This window comes from Rhincodon typus, chromosome 4 (genome assembly GCF_021869965.1).
Source record: "Rhincodon typus isolate 14 chromosome 4, sRhiTyp1.1, whole genome shotgun sequence".
Classification (NCBI taxonomy): domain Eukaryota; kingdom Metazoa; phylum Chordata; class Chondrichthyes; order Orectolobiformes; family Rhincodontidae; genus Rhincodon; species Rhincodon typus.
In genome coordinates this window covers 68,270,197-68,287,253 of record NC_063335.1, presented here as the reverse complement: position 1 = coordinate 68,287,253, position 17,057 = coordinate 68,270,197, and the positions used below count along the sequence as shown (strand labels likewise).

Here is a 17,057-nt window from a genome sequence, read left to right as displayed (position 1 = left end):
GTGCTTTTTCAGGTTTTGTCACTTTTCCCTGCAAGAGAGAGGGAAGTGTGTAAGCAAGTGTTGTCAAAAGTGTTCAGATGATAGTACTATCATTGTGGTGTAATGTAAATAAGCTGTGAGATGTCGGTATGAGATTTGCAGTAGGGCCAGGTGTGAGGGTGAGGTGAAGCTATAAATGTGTGGCAAAAACAGAAATTGCTGGAAAAGCTCAGCAGCTCTGGCAGCATTTATGGAGAGAATTCAGAATTAATATTTCGGGTCCAGTGACCCTTCCTCAGAATTGATGGTAGCTAGGAAAATGTTTTATATGCAGAAGATAGGGTGAGGGGAGGGGGTAAGGAAAAATGATAAGTGGGAATAGAGCCAAAGAGAGGGAAGAACAATTGGACAAACAAAGGAGTGGATAATGCTCTGGCTAGGAGAGTGAATAGCTGTAAATATGTAATGTAAGTCATTTTTGATAGAGATTGTTAATGTTTAAAGGTGTTCAAACAGATGTAAAGATACAACACAGACTGCTGGCATTGATCTCCATGGTCAACTGCTCCTCTGGCTTTGTCTGTTCAAACTTTCTCTGGAGGGTCCATTGACTCCTGTCTGCCTCTGGCACCAAGGTCTCCAACGTTGTATCTGAAAGCCTTGGACCATTTCTCTGCTATGTTGTACAATTAGTTGTTTTTGTTCCCTGCACCCATTTTTTGAGTGCAGTCCAATTTTACCCTCCTTGCTCGTCCAGTAGCAGAGGGAATGGTGGCCAGAAGGCACAGACTGAAGGTGATTGGCAAAAGAGCCAAATGTGACATGAGGAAGCTTTTTTTTTTGTTGAACAATGTGCAATTCTGAATATGGAATGCAATGCTTGAAGCGGTGATGAAGTAGATTCAGTAATACCATTCAAAAGAGAATTAGATAAATACCTGAAGGGCAAACAAACATTTTTAGAGTTATGGATAAAGGACAGGGGAGTGGAATGAATTGTGGAGCTCCTTGTTTTGTGCCGCAAATTTGTTGAATTAATGTTGTAGCAGAAATGTTTCTTTTAAAAAAGGCAAATATGACAGCTTGAAAGATACAGAAATTAAATTGCAGCATGACCCTATCCTTGTGTTGACTTGTGTCTTTTTTAAAAAGCCATGTTGTCTTTGTAGGCTCCAGAAGAAATTTGAGAAATGACCTGCTGGTGGCAGCAGATTCCATTACAAACACGATGTCATCTTTGGTAAAAGAGTTGAATTCAGGTAAGTGATTGTAATTTGTATCTGTCTTCAGTTGGACCAAAGGGTCTGTTTCCATGCTGTATATCTCTATTACTCTAAACAAAAAAACCCAGTGTTATGAAATATGAAATCATTGTGTCATTCTTTCATCTATTAAGACTTGTACTTAACACAATTCTAAAAGCACAATTGATTTAACACTATCCTTGCAGGCAACATGTAACTTAAATTACAAAAAAAACCAGCATTCCACTTTTTCTTTTGGCACAAATGAACTTTACACTCCATTCTTCCAAAACCAGTTCAAAGTGACTGTTAGGGCCAGGGAGTTTACTTATTTCCCTTTCTCAGCCTAATAACTTTTAAGATCAGCCTAGTGTTTAATGAAGTATTTTTCTCACAGACATTGTTCTTTGAGCACAATATGCAGAAATCTTCCAACCTTGTCTTAACCGCTCACAACTTTGATATTTTCAACCTGACCTTGTGCTCCCATTCGTATTTTTACTTGGTAAACCACAGGGCCTTTTTGCCAATAGCTGCTCTACCTCTCCTTGATCCTAGCGGACTAACCTTGTCTGTGAATTGCGAGGGATATGTTGGATCCTTCCCCTCTAAAAGGCCATCTCCACAGCAATGTGATTCACATGGGCCTTGAATTAAAGTGGAATACTGATTGGTCATCTCAACTGAGATTCTCAACTGAAATCATATTTTATCTTGGACAGTTTAAAGCGCAGGTTTTTGCAATCTGACATTCTGAACATTTTTCTGGAACATTGGTGAGTCATAGTCTATCCACGTAGCACATAGACTTCTTCCATTGTCTCCAAATATAAACACCGTGCACCTTTGGGTGGCATGGTGGTGCAGTAGTTATCACTGCTGCCTCACAGCACCGGGGACCCGAGTTCAATTCCAGCCTTGGGCAACTGTTTGCGTGGAGTTTGCACATTCTCCCCATGTCTGTGTGGGTTTCCTCCTACAGTCCAAAGATGTGCAGGTTAGGTGGATTGGGCTATGCTAAATTGTCCATAATGTCCAGCGATTATGTAGGCTAGAGTATTAGCCATGGGGTTAGGGTAGGAGGTGAATCTGGGTGGGATGCTCTCTGGAGAGTCGGTGTGGACTTGTTGGGCCAAATGGCCTGTTTCCACACTGTATGGAGCTTTTTTCTCAGTAAAACAATCTGGATATACTAGCATTTCTAACAATGAAATGACCCAGGCTTCCTGTCAGGCAGACTTCAGAACAATTCATATGACACCTCTTTGTTTTGAGTTATATTAAAGACAATCCCAAAACCTAACAATCTTTAAACCTCAATTATTACACGAGCATTGATCTACCAGCAACTGCAGGTCATCTGCACTAACCAACTGTCTGATCAATCTAGCACCTCTCTATTCCTCCTCTCCCTGTTCTACAAAGCAAAGACACAAGACACATTTCCGTTGGAAAATCCAGTGTTTGTGAAAAATTTTAGTGCTGAAATGGCTATTCCACAGCAAATGGCGACATAGGCAGTTGCGGAAAATAATAGCAACTATATTAATATTTCAGAAATGCATGAAGATCAAGATGGATTCTTCATGCAATACTTTTGACTGAAGATCTTTTTGTGTTTCTGAGAGATTAAAGAAATTTTTGGTGCTAATTAATAAAGTTTTTACATGTAAATATTGTCTTTGAGAAGCAAATCACTTCATGCACAGAAAGGGTGCAGATTTTTAGGATGCTTTATTACACCAATTCACTTCACCTAAAAGTTATTACTAGGTCTTGAGTCCTTTACCTTACATTATGTTGAAAAGATAACAAATGATATCCCTGTTCATAAATTGGCAATCTTCACTATCCCATTTACTATATAATGTTGGGCCTTAATAGCTTAGTGTAATAAAAGTAAAGACCATCTCATTACTTTCATGTACATATTACACACTATACACAGAAGAACAAAACTATCTGTGTCACTGCTAATGGAAGTTTTGCTTTAAATTCAGCAGAGGCTGGGAGTGAGACAGAAAGCAATGTGGATTCTGATTTTGGTCGTGCTCATTTAGATGACATTGTGCTTTCGCCAACTTCTGAAAAGGCCTTTCTAGCTCAGATTAATGCAAGAAACCCCAGCTATGAGCACAGTGCTGCTGCAACAGGAACTATTCAAAGTGACATGTAAGTATGAGTAATTATTACCTTTATCATTCTGTACTGAATACAGATTTGAAATGTTAGGCACACAGATGTGTGTAATAAAGTTATACTTTAACCCTTGGTTTGGAAGTTATCTTGGCTATAGTTCCCTCTTCACTGCATATGCACCATCCAATTCCACCCTCTGTTCCCCTTACTGCGCACCTATTGACAAGGGATGATGATCTCTGCACAACCATTTCATAATAGAACCATACAGTACAGAAAAAGTCCTTCGGCTATTGAATCTACACTGACAAAAAACTGCTGTAAATCTACACTAGTCCCGCTTTTCAGCATTTGGCCCATAGCTTTGATTGTTATGACATTTCAAGTGCTTGTTCATATACTTTTTAAAGATTATGAGGTTTCCTGCCTCTACTACCCTGTCAGATGGTGCATTCCAGTTTCACACCGTCCTCTGGGTGAAAAACCTTTTCCACAAATCACCTCTAGGCTTTTCACCTTAAAAGTGTGCACCTTATTATTGACCCTTCAACAAAGGGGAATAGCTGCTTCCTATTCACATTGACCATGCCTTTCATAATCTTACACAGTTCAATCTGGTCCTCTCTCAGATTTCTCTGCTCAGAAAAATGGGGGGTCACTTCAGCTATGAAAGATTAACTATTACTTGCTAAGTCATGATTGTAAGAGCATGTATTTGGCTGAGAAGATTATGGACTTCCTTTCAGAATTCTGTTACAAATTTAAGAATATAAATATAAACAGAGCTGAAAAAAGGAGGCAAAGACGCTGCTATTAAAATTTTATTTTTTTAAAGTGTTGCAGAAGATGGTGAATCATACATTAGAACCGATGATGAAAGTTACGAAAATGAATCTGTCCATCAACTTGAACGGGAGTTGAAGCTCGAGGAATATCTGAAGCAGAAATTGCAAGATGAGAGCTATCAGGTGAGACAGGACAGTATGTCTACCATCTACCATGTGCAACTTTTTGTGGGAACTATTTTGCAGGAAAATAAGGTACCACTGATATAAATCAGAATATATTAAAGTATGGTTACTAAATTTCAGTTCTGTGAGAGAGGCTCTACCCAGAGTGCACACTCGTCTGTAAATTAGTTGCACGTGACCTGGTCTGTAGATGTTGCCTTCGAGGGAATTGAGAGCTTTGACCACAAGTATGCATTTTCAATGAAATGTTTCTCTGGTAGCTTTGCATTTTAAGGAGTTGGAGATTCTGTTCGTTCGTTGCCTCATTATTTATTGGCCTTAGCTGGAAGAATCCGTCACAGTCACGTATCTGCAAAACTCCACTGACAATTTGGAACTGGTCAATCAAAATATATTCACAATGGTAAAAATCATTTAGTTAAGGAAATCAAAACCATCTTCAACAAATATGCACATCCTTTGAATTGTTAATATATTCCAGTCACTCAAAGTGAAGTTGCCAATTTATGCATCCCAAATACCAAGAATTGCAAAGAATCTTGTTTGGGAATCTTGCCAGCCTGGCCAGTGAGATAAGAAAAACACTGGTCTTTAGTAATAAAACAATGGTCCTTTAATTTCCTCAGATATTCTTTTGGTGTGTCAAAACATTATATAGCTGGGAAGTGCAAAGGGGTTTGCACTACATTTTTGTTGAAGTAGCACGGTAGCAGAAAATATGATGATGTTTACCTGAATTGCTTGAAATTTGAAAGACTTCATATTTTGTAGTCTATTATAGTCTCTACAATGTTGGTGTGTAGGATGTTAAATCTATGGTAACTGTAATGCCTGTGTGTTAGGGACATTGAATTTAATTCATATGGGAGAGCTATCCAAATTTGGAGTAAATCTGACAAAATGGGTTTTGCCTGAAACCAGAAATTGCTGATACTAGTGTTCCTTCAATAATAGTACTTAAATGTGCCTAAAATGATCTTTGGTAGCAATAGTGCTAACAGTGACGAGTACTATGCAACAATATTTATATGATGCCTAATGACACTGCACAATTATTCAATGTGAAAGTGATATTCTATCTTCTTCTACTGAAACCCCAATTTTCATACAAATAAGGAGAACCCCCTTTAATCTGCTGTACAGCACTCCAACTAGTTGCTTCAACTGAGTTCTTGCTGCTAAAGGTTGTCTGTTTTTGTTTATCTTTGTGCAAGTCATTGTGAGTCATTTCCACCTACATTGCCAGGAATAGTAATCTGGTGGAATTGATCACCCAAATATTCTCCTTTAGAATTTCTATTTTTTCATTCAATTCCAATTTATTCCAGCTAAGCAAGTATATTATCTTGTCCAAAAAAAATTGCTGGAAAGTTACTCCTGTTGATTCTCTAATATGTGCTGTTACTGTAAAAGAGGAAAATAGAATTTGTTACAGCAGTCTCATTTACAGATACTTGGAGCTGTATTTTAATTGGTATTCATGCTCATGGGTGTAGTATTCAGTGTTAGGGTGGTGATTTGGGCAGATTTATGAGTATGGTTATTGACATGCTCTGCTTACAGATTCTGAAGGTGGAAGACCAGTGGAAGCAAGCACTTCTCAAATGCAGATCCTGCATTATTTCAATAAAAGCTTTATCTTTATTGTTAAAATAGATTGAATTGTAATAATATGCTAAGCTCAAAGAAATTTAACTTAACCTTTTTAGATAAGTTCTCATTTGACTTCCTTTTGCTTTCAAATAATATCCCTGTAGGAGAAGAGGCATAGTAACAACAATCATGCTTGATATTTTAAATTTCCTTTTAACTCGAATCCTGCTTCACCATGTTTACAATGTTTGGAGTTCACTGCTAGATACTGCACGGCACATTCTTTTCCTTTTCACATTTTCTTAATTTGAAGTTTCAGATTTTATTCACACATCTCATCTTTAAAAACACCGTTATTACCTTGAATGATCACATTACTTACTCTTTGGGCTCTTTCTCTTTCTCCTTACTTTATCTGCTATTTACAGGTCAGTTTGCAGGGGTGAACAGACTCTTCTGTATCCTGTGTAAGTAATTTTTATCTATCATTGTTACATTGGCTTGCAATATTACTTTCTAGTGCAAGTTTTCAGGTACATGATTCTTTGTACTTTGCAGGATGGTTAAAAAGGCATTTAGCACACTTGCCTTCATTGCTGAGTCCCTTGACTATACAATTTGGGAAGTCATGTTGTGGTTGTACAGGACATTGGTGAGGCCTCTTCTGGAGTACTGTGTCCAGTTCTGGTTGCCCTGTTATAGAAAGGACATTATTAAGCTGGAGTAGGTTCAGAAGAGATTTATCAGGATGTTGCCAGTATGGAAGGGTTGAGTTATAAAGAAAGGCTGATAGGCTGGGACCTTTTCCACTGGAGCAAAGGAGGTTGCGAGGTGATCTTATAGAGGTGCATAAAATCATGAGGGGTTGAGATTGGGTTAAATAGGAATCTTTTCCCTAGGATGGGGGATTTCAAGACTAGGGGGCATATTTTTAAGATGAGAGGAGAGAGATCTAAAAAAGACATGAGGGACAATTTTTTTACATAGAGGGTAGTTCGCATGTGGAATGAACTTCCTGAGGAAGTAGTGGAATTGGTCACCATTACAATGTTTAAAAGACACTTAGATAAGTTTATGAATAGGACAGGTTTGGAGGGATATGGGCTACTAGATGGGACTAGTTGTGTTTGGGATTATGTTTGGCATGGACTGGTTGGACCGAAGTGTTCTGTTTCCATGCTGTATGACTCTATAAAACTCCAGTACTTTTAAGGCGACACCAAATTACAATTAATAAAACTATGAGTGTCTTGCACAGAATAGACAGTCTCATCTCAAGTATTTCTTTATTTTAATCTTTATTGCTACTCAGACCTTCTTTGCAATTATTTTGTCACTGCTGGTCACTGGAGAGCTGAAGGCAAGTTTTTGACAACCTGACCAAATAGCTCCTTATTGCTGACAAAATTTGTTTGATAAAGCTCATGTAGTACCACAGAATATTTCTATAATGCCTTTAATAAAACACAAATTGTAGTTGAATATGCCCAATTTATACATATTTCATGGATTGTAAAGATATAGTTCTTTACTACAAGATGTAGTTGAAAGCTGCAGGAGCAGCCCCCTGCCCAACTAATTTATTGTCAGTTGTGCACAGAGAGAATCTTTTCAAAAGAAGTTTGAGTGTAATATGTGGATTGTGCTTTCAATGGCTACACATTTTTAGGTAGATTTGGAGTACTAAAGTGAGGAAATATTCGGAAAAAGGTTTTATCTCCCCAATTTTCTTCAAGAAAAAGTGTATTGGAATTTTCCTTTTCGAAGTCTGTAATTTTCCTTTAATAGTCACCCAGATTATGGCCAAATGTACTTAATGCGGTTGGTGTATGTAAAAATGTTTCTATTGTATCTTCTTCAATTTCCCACCTCACCTAAATCAAATTATTACAACTACTTCAAAAGTGATTACACACAACAGGTTTTTGTTTTGTTATTGGAGCTCCGTGTTAATATTATTTTATATAAGATAGATGTGGCATTGGATGAAGTGATCAGAAAAGATAAGACATTTAAGGTAGAAACATGAGAGATAACTAGTGAACCAATCAAAGTTGGAGATGATTGGATGGATTGCTGTCAGGTCTATTAAAAGAGGTTGAGGAAAAGAAAGTGGACATGCTGTTAAATATAAAGAACATTCATTGGGAAAAAATAATTTCAGATGACTGGTGGTCTGTTAATGTGGTTTCTATACATAAAAAGTTAGAATAAGTCCAGGGATTAATAGACTACTTGAGGTGGTAGGCCGATGAAATGATTAGATAAAAATGAAAACAAAATCTAGAAATCAAAAATACGGTAAGAATAGTCAACACAGATTCCAAAAAGGAATATCATGTCTGACTGACTTTATTGATTTTCTTGAAGTAATAATAGAAAGTCTAGGCAAGGGTAACTTATTTACATTTTTAAAAGACTTTCAACAAGGTACTACCTGGTAAACTAATAGTCTTTTGGTAGGGTAGAACTTAAGTATTGCTGAAAAGAATTTTCTTACCGATGTTTTTCGTCTTGCACTCCTGGACTGTTCACAAGAAATACCAAGGGGGAAACAGGCTTTATGCTGTAGGAAAGGAGAATGCTATTGGTTAGCAAATAGAATCTAACAATGTACCTGTTAACAGTGATTGAAAGTTAAATAACAAGATGTGTTTAAATTGTAACCTGTTCATTGGTCAAGGCATTGTCTTGTGAAATGAATCAAAGGATATCTGTCACCTGTTTTTTTGAGTTGAAATAGGTGCAGTTTCCTTACATGTTCTATCTGAAAAGAACATAACTGTGTATAATTATATATCTAGCTTCCAGTACATGCAAGTGAGCCACACTTGCTAGCTCAACTGACAATCCAAACCTGGTGTAATTCTTCACACACACACAATTATGTAGCAGTAAAATCTTGACTAACAGACCAGAAGGTAGTTTCTGGAAACATCATCTTCCAAATTGAATTCTGAAAGTAGTGATTGCCTAAAAAAAGCCCATGTGAATCTGTGTTTACCATCCAGCTTGGAAAAGAATTTAGTTCCTGTATGTTTGGAATTCAACCACACATTTAACTGCTTACAGTGGGACATCATCCCTTTCACTGGTATATCGATAATAAAATGTGTCTATGGCAATTCTGCATAGAAACCACAAGCACTTTACCTGGTGTAGAGGAAGAGTGGACTGGCAATAACAGGATTATTGGTGCATATGGATCTCAACATTGTGACCGTTCGTGAGGTTATGCTGAAATTTGTGTTTGCAATGTCCAACCATAGAATCACATTTAATATTGCTCACTGTGTTGAGAGTTTTGCAAATGAGGGCTAGTTGGGAACAGTCAGTGTCTTTCTTGTTGTGAACAGCCAAAGAGATATCTAGGAGATCACAGATTTCTAAATGATGGCAAAGAATAGGAAGCCATTGTAGTCAGATGACAACATTTGCAAGCATTAGGTGCAGTTGCTGATGTTGGTGTAGTAACCATGATGAAAAAAGCTAGTAAACTGTGTGGGAGATGTGGTCTGTTGCACCCACTTAAAGCTGTCCTACATTTTTTGTGATCTTGCAAACATTGTGGTGCACAGAACATTGGGCTGCTCTATGTTAAAAACCACAAGTTGTAGAGATACAACCAGAAGCTACAATAGGATGCAACCAAACAAGAAGCATGTGCAGCATTCTCACAAAAACAACAGCAGATAATGTACCAGACACCTGCATAATCATAAGTATATAAATGAGATTAGCGACAACACTGATCAGCATGAAGATTCAAGGTGAAAGAACCTTAAACTATAAGTTGAACAAGTTTTCCACATTGTGAATGTGGCACATTGTTACCATCATACTCCCAAAGAAAACTGGCAAACAACAGTCAACACAGGGTCTATTACAAATATCATACCAGTCAGAATCCTGAATAACTTATACCTGGGTCACTGAAGTCCTACAACCACAAATTTAACTGTTTATAGTGGGACATCATCCCTTTCACTGGTATATTGATAATAAAATGTGTCTACGGCAATTCTGCATAGAAACCACAAGCACTTTACCTGGTGTAGAGGAAGAGTGGACCAGCAATAACAGGATTATTGGTGCATATAGATCTCAACATTGTGACCATTCATGAGATTACCAAGATATCAATTACAACATAAGAGACCAAGAATAGTGAGAAGAAACTTTTGTATGTATCGAGTGGTTCAGGTCTGGAATGCAGTCACTGGTAGTGTGGCAGAGGTAGGTTCAATCGGTGCATTCAAGAGGACATTATTTCTATTTAAATAATTATCTAGTTTGCAGGGTTACAAGGAAAAGGCAGGAAGATAGCTTTAAAATATCATGCTGTTCTGGAGAGTTGATGCAAAAGTGATGGACCAAATGGCCACTGTAAATTTCTGTGATTCTGTGAATACTTGCATTGAGTCAAATCAGGACTCAGAATAATTGCATGCAGACAGATTCAAAACCGCAGAAAACTTTAAAGATTATGCTGTATTAAACTTCAGACAAGATGTAATTCCACAAAGTGACCCTCTCAAAAAATGCAGCTTTCATACACAAGAGAAGCTTAAGACTGAGCTGAATGATACTGAATAATAACTTCATCTGTGGCATACATTATCTCATACATTGGTGCACTTTTATTACATGCGTGAGAAAGAACCCAACCTACTAACCATCTTTCTATAATGAGATACCCATGCAAAATTCTGCCACAACAAGAACTGAAATCCAAACAGACAGGAAATAGATTCTTCTCCAAGCTGGATGGTGAACACAGATTCACTTGGGCTTTCTTGGGCAATTGCTACTTTCAGAACACAATTTGGAAGCTAATGTTTCCAGAAACTATCTTTTGGTCTGTCAGTCAAGATCTTTTCCCACTGCATATGGTTAGAATTACAGAAAATAATCCTGGGTGATTGATCATATGACTGTGACGGGCAAAACCAAACAAAAGCACAACTGAAATCTATGCTCACTAATGTCAGCAGACCGTTGGAAAGAACCAACAGGTTGATCCACTCATGACCAACTGATAAAGTTTTAAAAACTAACTTTTCCAGGGAATTCGGGCTAGGCAATAAATACCTTGTCCGCAAAACCCATACTCCATGAATAAATTTTACAAAATGTCTTCAAAAGCAGTAAGTGTTAGGTGTATGTAGGCTGGTTCTTTTTTTTTTTTGGCTCTGTGTTCAGGTTATGGGATCTTTCCTGATCCACCAAAATCCAATAAATATAACTCCCCAAGACAAAGAAGATCTGCAGAGATGTCTCATAGCACCATGCATACTAGACTTTTACAACAAACTATTATTGTCAAGTGAACTCCCCAGGAAAAAACTTAGCATATGAATGGCAGGAGGACCATCAACATGTGTTCAAATTGCTCAAATAGGCATTGTGAGCAAAAATTTGCATCTTATAATATTACAAGCAAGGAAGGCAAAAATCTTTGGAAGTCAATGCATTTCAGAAAGGGCGAGGAACGAGTATCATGAAAGATAGCAAACCAGTTATATTAGATCCAAAAGTCTATCACAAGCAATGTTATTATTCTAACACACTTCATTTGGAGTCACGAGTCCATAAATACCTACTTGGTAAGCAATTCATTTTGGAAATTAGAAATCACTGACAACTACCTATTTGAGACAACAATGACATCTAGTAAAAGAGGTGCAAGATGTGCTTGATGTTGATCTGATTAATCTTGGTCAGTGCTGATGCAAACAACTTCAGGAAGAAATAGGTAATGATTTATAATTGAAGGCAGAATGGAAAGTTACACTGAAGGATGGCCTTTGTTTGAATTTGTTCAAGGGAATACGTACATCACAGGTTACGCCGATGTTTATTGCCGTCCCTAACTACCCTGAAGAAGGTGGTGGTGAGCTACCTTTTTTTGAACCACTGCAGTTCTCAAGTTGTAGAAATACCCACTTTGCTATTAGGAAACGAGTTACAGGATTTTGACCCAGTGACGGTGAAGGAGCAGCAATATACTTTCAAGTTTGGTCATATGCCTTGGAGGCAAGTGGTGGTTTTCATTCATCCCTCCAAGTGGTACATATTACAGGTTTGGAAGGTGCTGCATAAGAATCCTTGGTGAGTTGTGACAATACATCTTGCAGACTGTATATACTGCTGCAACAGTATGTTGGTGTGAAGGAAGTCCGTGTTGAAGGTAGTGGGTGGATGGAGTAGAAATCAAGCAGGCTGCTTTATTCTAAACAGTGTCAAGCTTCTTGAGTGCATGTTCCATTACACTCTCGACTTGTCTAGTAGATGGTGGATGGGTTGTGTCACTCACCACAGAATTCCTAGCCTCTGATGTACTGTTGCAACTACAATGTGTAGTTTCTACATGCATTACTCCACACACACACAACTACAGTATGTAGTTTCTGGATGTAGATGTTTCCACTTGTGGGACAGACTAAAACTAGATGCAAAACAAAGATGGCCACTAATAAACTTAATTGGAAATTCAGAGGAGATATATTTTCTCAGAGTGTTTAGAATATGGAACGTGCTACCACAAGAAATGGTTGAGATGACTGGCATAAATGTATTTAAAGTAAATTTAAATAATTTAACATGATACTGCAACCAGAAGGCTGCAGAGGGTTGCCACGTGGAAAAGGAGATGCTGTTTTTCTAGCTTGTGCTGAACTTTGCTGGAGTACTGAAGTAAACCTGAAACCGAGAAGTTGGCCAGGGAACACGCTGGTGCATTGAAGTGGCAGGCAACTGAAAACTAGGTCAATTTTTCAGATAGAATGTAGGTATTCTGCAAAGTGGTCACCCAGTCTGCATTTTGCCTCCCCAATGTAGAGGAGGCCACATTGTGAGGAGCAAATACGTTAGACTAGATTGAGTGAATTGTGCTGCTTTCCTGGAAGGTGTGTCTGGGGCCTTGGGTAGTGAGAAGAGATGAAGTAAATGGACACCCTCTGCAATTGTATGGGGAGGTGCCAGGAGGAATGGACCAAGTGTTCCAGATGGAACAGTTCCTGGGAAATGCTGATAAGGGAGTGAGGTGAATATGCGTCTGGTGATGTCATCTGCTGGAGGTGATAGAAATGGCAGCTAATGATCCTTTGGATGTGGATGCAGTGGAAACTGAGGACTGGGGGACACTATCAGTGTTGTGGGAGAAGAGAAGGGATGAGGGCCCAACTGCAGGACATGGGTTGGACACAGCTGAGGGCCCTGTCAACCACTGTGGTGGGGAATCTGCAGCTGAGAAGGAAGGGGGATGTTTTGGAGGCCCCTTGTAGAAGTCAGCATCATTGAAACAGACGCGACTGAGACGGAGAATGGAATGGAATCTTCAGAGGAAGCAGGGTATGAAGATGTATAGTCCTGATAACTGTGGTTTGCAGTAGATATTAGTGGCTAGCCTATCCACAGAAGCTGAAACAAGCAATGTCTAGGAAGGGGAGGAAGGAGTCAGATGGTAAAGATGAGAGCAAGGTGAAGATTGGAAATGAAATTGATAAATTTTTCCAATTCCAGACGAGAGAGGGAAGCAGTTCTGATGATGTTATTGATCGCACATGTAGAACTCCACAAAGAGATGGGCATAAGCAGGCCCCATGTGGGCACCTCTGGCCACACCTTTGATCTGAAGAAAGTGTTAGGAGTTAAAGGAGAAGTTGTTCAAAGTGAGGATGAGCTCAACCAGACAGAGGAGGGTGGTGGAGGATGGGGACCGTTCGGGTCTTTTCCTGGATGAAGTGAAGCCCTGAGACCATCCTGATGGGGATGGATGTGCAAAGTGGTGAATAGGAGGGCCACAAACTGGAAATTCTGTAGGGTCAACGCAGGAAAAGATGGGTTCTGTGGGGCAGGAGCAGGCAGAAACAGTGGGTCTGCCCCAGTAGTGCTGATGGTGGATTTTGGGAAGGCGTTAGAAGCTGTGTGAGGTTGGGGTCTGTGAGCTCAGAGGCAGTGGAGGCGAGATCACCAGATGAAAGGAGATTAGTGATTGCTGAGGACACAATGGCCTGGTGTTCAATGGTGGAATCCAGGTCCAGGGGAGATAGGAGGAGGTGTCCAAGAGCTGGCATTCAACCTCCGCAATGTAGAGGTCAGTACGCTAGACATCAGCAGCACCACCCCTGTCAGCAGGCTTGATAACAAAAGTAGGAAGATATGCTGATAGAGTCAGATAAAGAGGAGTGGAAGCATTGTCTACTTTCTTACATTAAGAATGGCTAGTTCAATGACATCCAAAATCAACTAGTTCTCAAAGTACAAAATATGAATAGCTGGCTTCAGAAAGGAGTATCAGGAGTTTCTCCTGTATGTAAAACTTAAATCTTTAATAAGATTTTCTCTTTGATATCATTAAACAAAAAATTTCATATACTGAGGTCTGCAAATGCCTTGATCTTACTGTATGGTTACAAACCTTTTAAAGTAGCATGCTGAGATTTCTTTGCACCAAGTAATTATTATTGCTGTTTAGTACTTTTACCTAAACTAAAGCTTTTGAACATTTTTAAAATGTTAATTTTGGAGCCTTTTCACAATTTCAAAATTTGGTTTTTTTTTAATATTGTCTGATTATTGCCCTATGTATAATTTAGCCATTTTGTCCAATTGTCAGGCTCATTACAGTCAAACTGATGATGAGAGTTATGTGAGAACTGATGATGATGAAAGCTGCATACGGACAGATGACGAAGATGGTCTAACTTCTGGCTTCACTGAAGAATGGAATGAACATATGAAGCGTCTGATGACAAAAAATATAATTTTATAAGTAGTGTGAGGACTCTAGCACAATTATTTTAAAAGTTTCTAGTTCAATGTGTTGACAGACATTTCTTTTACTTAAAGCTGGGTTTATCAGCATCTTCTTTATATGCCTCAAAACAGAATTCAGGAGAACGCAACAGCAGTTGTCACCAAACTGAATAGGTTTGATGTTATTTAAAATATGGCAGTATTACTATCAAAAATAATTCTTCACACATAATATTTTCTGTATATGCTCCTAAAATTGATACACATCATGTTTGGTTTCTAGATGAACTGTGCAGTCCTTTGGCAAAAATTACATATTTTTCAACTGTGATGAACCTATTTTGGTGAAATGCACTTAAAAATCATATAATATGGCACAATAAATGAATATTTATTCAAAACTATAACAATCCATAAACTAGTAATTTTCAGCATTTTTTAAATGCACAGATCTGTAAAATAAAAGAACTGTGAACTGTGTCAAGGACGCTCATAGCTAATTCTGTTCTTGTACTTTGAACCATAGGTGCCAAAAACAAAGACAGTTTGAAAAAAGGAACTTGATTTATTTAATTCCTTTTGTGTGAGTAATACAATGGGTTAAGCAATATTTTAAACATGCATGAACTTGCTAACTTTGAAAAAGTAAACTTTTTTTCTGGGTTTTATTTGCTTACTTGGGCATACTTATAAATATATATATATACACATTACTTGATGTGCATTGGTCATTTTATGTTTCAAATGTGTATTACCTTAGTTGCCTGTGTAGTGTGTACATTGTGAGGAAAGAATATTTTATCAAATAATCTATGGAAGAGAATTGCATATGTTGTAAAGACAGCAACAGGTGAGAATTCAAGGTTTAGGAGGTTTTGTGGCATCTACCTGATTAATTCACAAGCAAATCATGCAGATGGTTGAAGATACTATTCTCCAAGTATGTCTTAAAGTGTTCATGATCAGTACAAAACAACTGATTCAACTCCGAGTGAGTTCTCACAGAAACTATTCTACATAAAGCTGGATTCATTTTTTCTGTAGTAATTACTCCGGAATTTACAAATAATTCTTTCATATACATTTTCTATAAATGATGTCATATGTAAGTCAATAATAACTTTTTATTTGCAGCATTGTTAAACAAAAGTTAATAATGACATAACAGAAACACGCTGAATAATATGTAAACTTACACAACAAATGTATTATTAATAACTGAAGAATTGCAAAAAAAACCTACAACTCATGTGGTAAGCACCCTGAAAGAATGTAGATGTCTTGACAGTAAAAAAAACATGAGGAGAAGTGGTGTGATTTAATTGATGTTATCAGATTAAAAAGCAGAAGGAAATATGTTAATTACTGATTGACATCTACTTAAAGGGAATGGATGTTCGATAGAGATAGAGATAAAAGAGAGATGTGAATTCTGGAAGATTCTGGATATAGTTAAGAGTTGAGAGAGGCTTGGCATGTTTCAGAGTTAACCTGCACAGACTGTGGCCTTCACTGTGAAACAATCTGTACTCTGTTAGTGCATGAAGTGATAAATTGTCTAGTTTTGTTTCCCAGTTCTATACCTTTTATTTATTTTGACTGACTTTTCCCAGCTGCATATGTTGATTAATGTAGACACATACTGTATATAAAGTCTTTGTGCTGAATTTAGAATGGATAAATTCAGCAAAATAGCCGTGAATTACCATCATTTTCTTACTCTGTCCAAAACAATGGACATTTAATTTTCACCAAAAATGTATGACTACATCATGTATAAATTAACTACAACTAATATATTTAATGTCTCCAAAACTCCAAAAGAAGGACAGCAACTTTGGAAGCACTAAAGGTTCAATGTAATACACTGTTGATGTAATAAAACTACTGATCTATGTTTTGTATTGTTAAGTATTGTATACATATGTACAATGTGTTGGAACAAGCTGGGGACTTGCCATGTTCTAAGATTGTTCAGGTATTTAACTGTGTGTCTGTATTTTGGAATGGAATATTTCTTCATTAAAAAGAGAATTTTTTAAAAGGCTGGCAGGTAGGGGTCATCCTACATTTCTTCCTGTGGAACTTGTGTCTTCACTCATTTGCTAATATTGTTAATTATATGATTGTAGTTGTAGCTAATGAACAAACTTGGAGATTTTACATTTCCAATTTTTAATCTTTCTAAACTAAGACTACAAAACAACATCATTAAAGAATAAATTTCCAATCTTATTAATTTCCTTTCCAATGTCTTTAATAATCCTGCCCTTCCCTTTCTCATCTCAAACCTAAATGGTCTTCTATGCCTGCCATATATGTTTGTATTCTCCCTTTTTGCACTAATTATACTGCAAGGATTTTGGTGGCC

The 17,057-nt window shown here is 37.7% G+C and overlaps 1 protein-coding gene across 1 annotated transcript in view; it reads left to right on the top strand.

Moving 5' to 3' along the window:
* LOC125481008 (dystrobrevin alpha-like) overlaps positions 1-16,732 on the top strand; it is a 60,999-nt gene extending 44,267 nt beyond the window's left edge. The window contains exons 7-10 of the mRNA XM_048596127.1: positions 1,149-1,238; positions 3,227-3,395; positions 4,198-4,330; positions 14,547-16,732. Of these exons, the coding sequence (XP_048452084.1) occupies positions 1,149-1,238; positions 3,227-3,395; positions 4,198-4,330; positions 14,547-14,702 (548 nt within the window). The 3' untranslated portion in view covers positions 14,703-16,732. The remainder of the gene's footprint in view (positions 1-1,148; positions 1,239-3,226; positions 3,396-4,197; positions 4,331-14,546) is intronic.
* Positions 16,733-17,057: the final 325 nt, after the last annotated feature.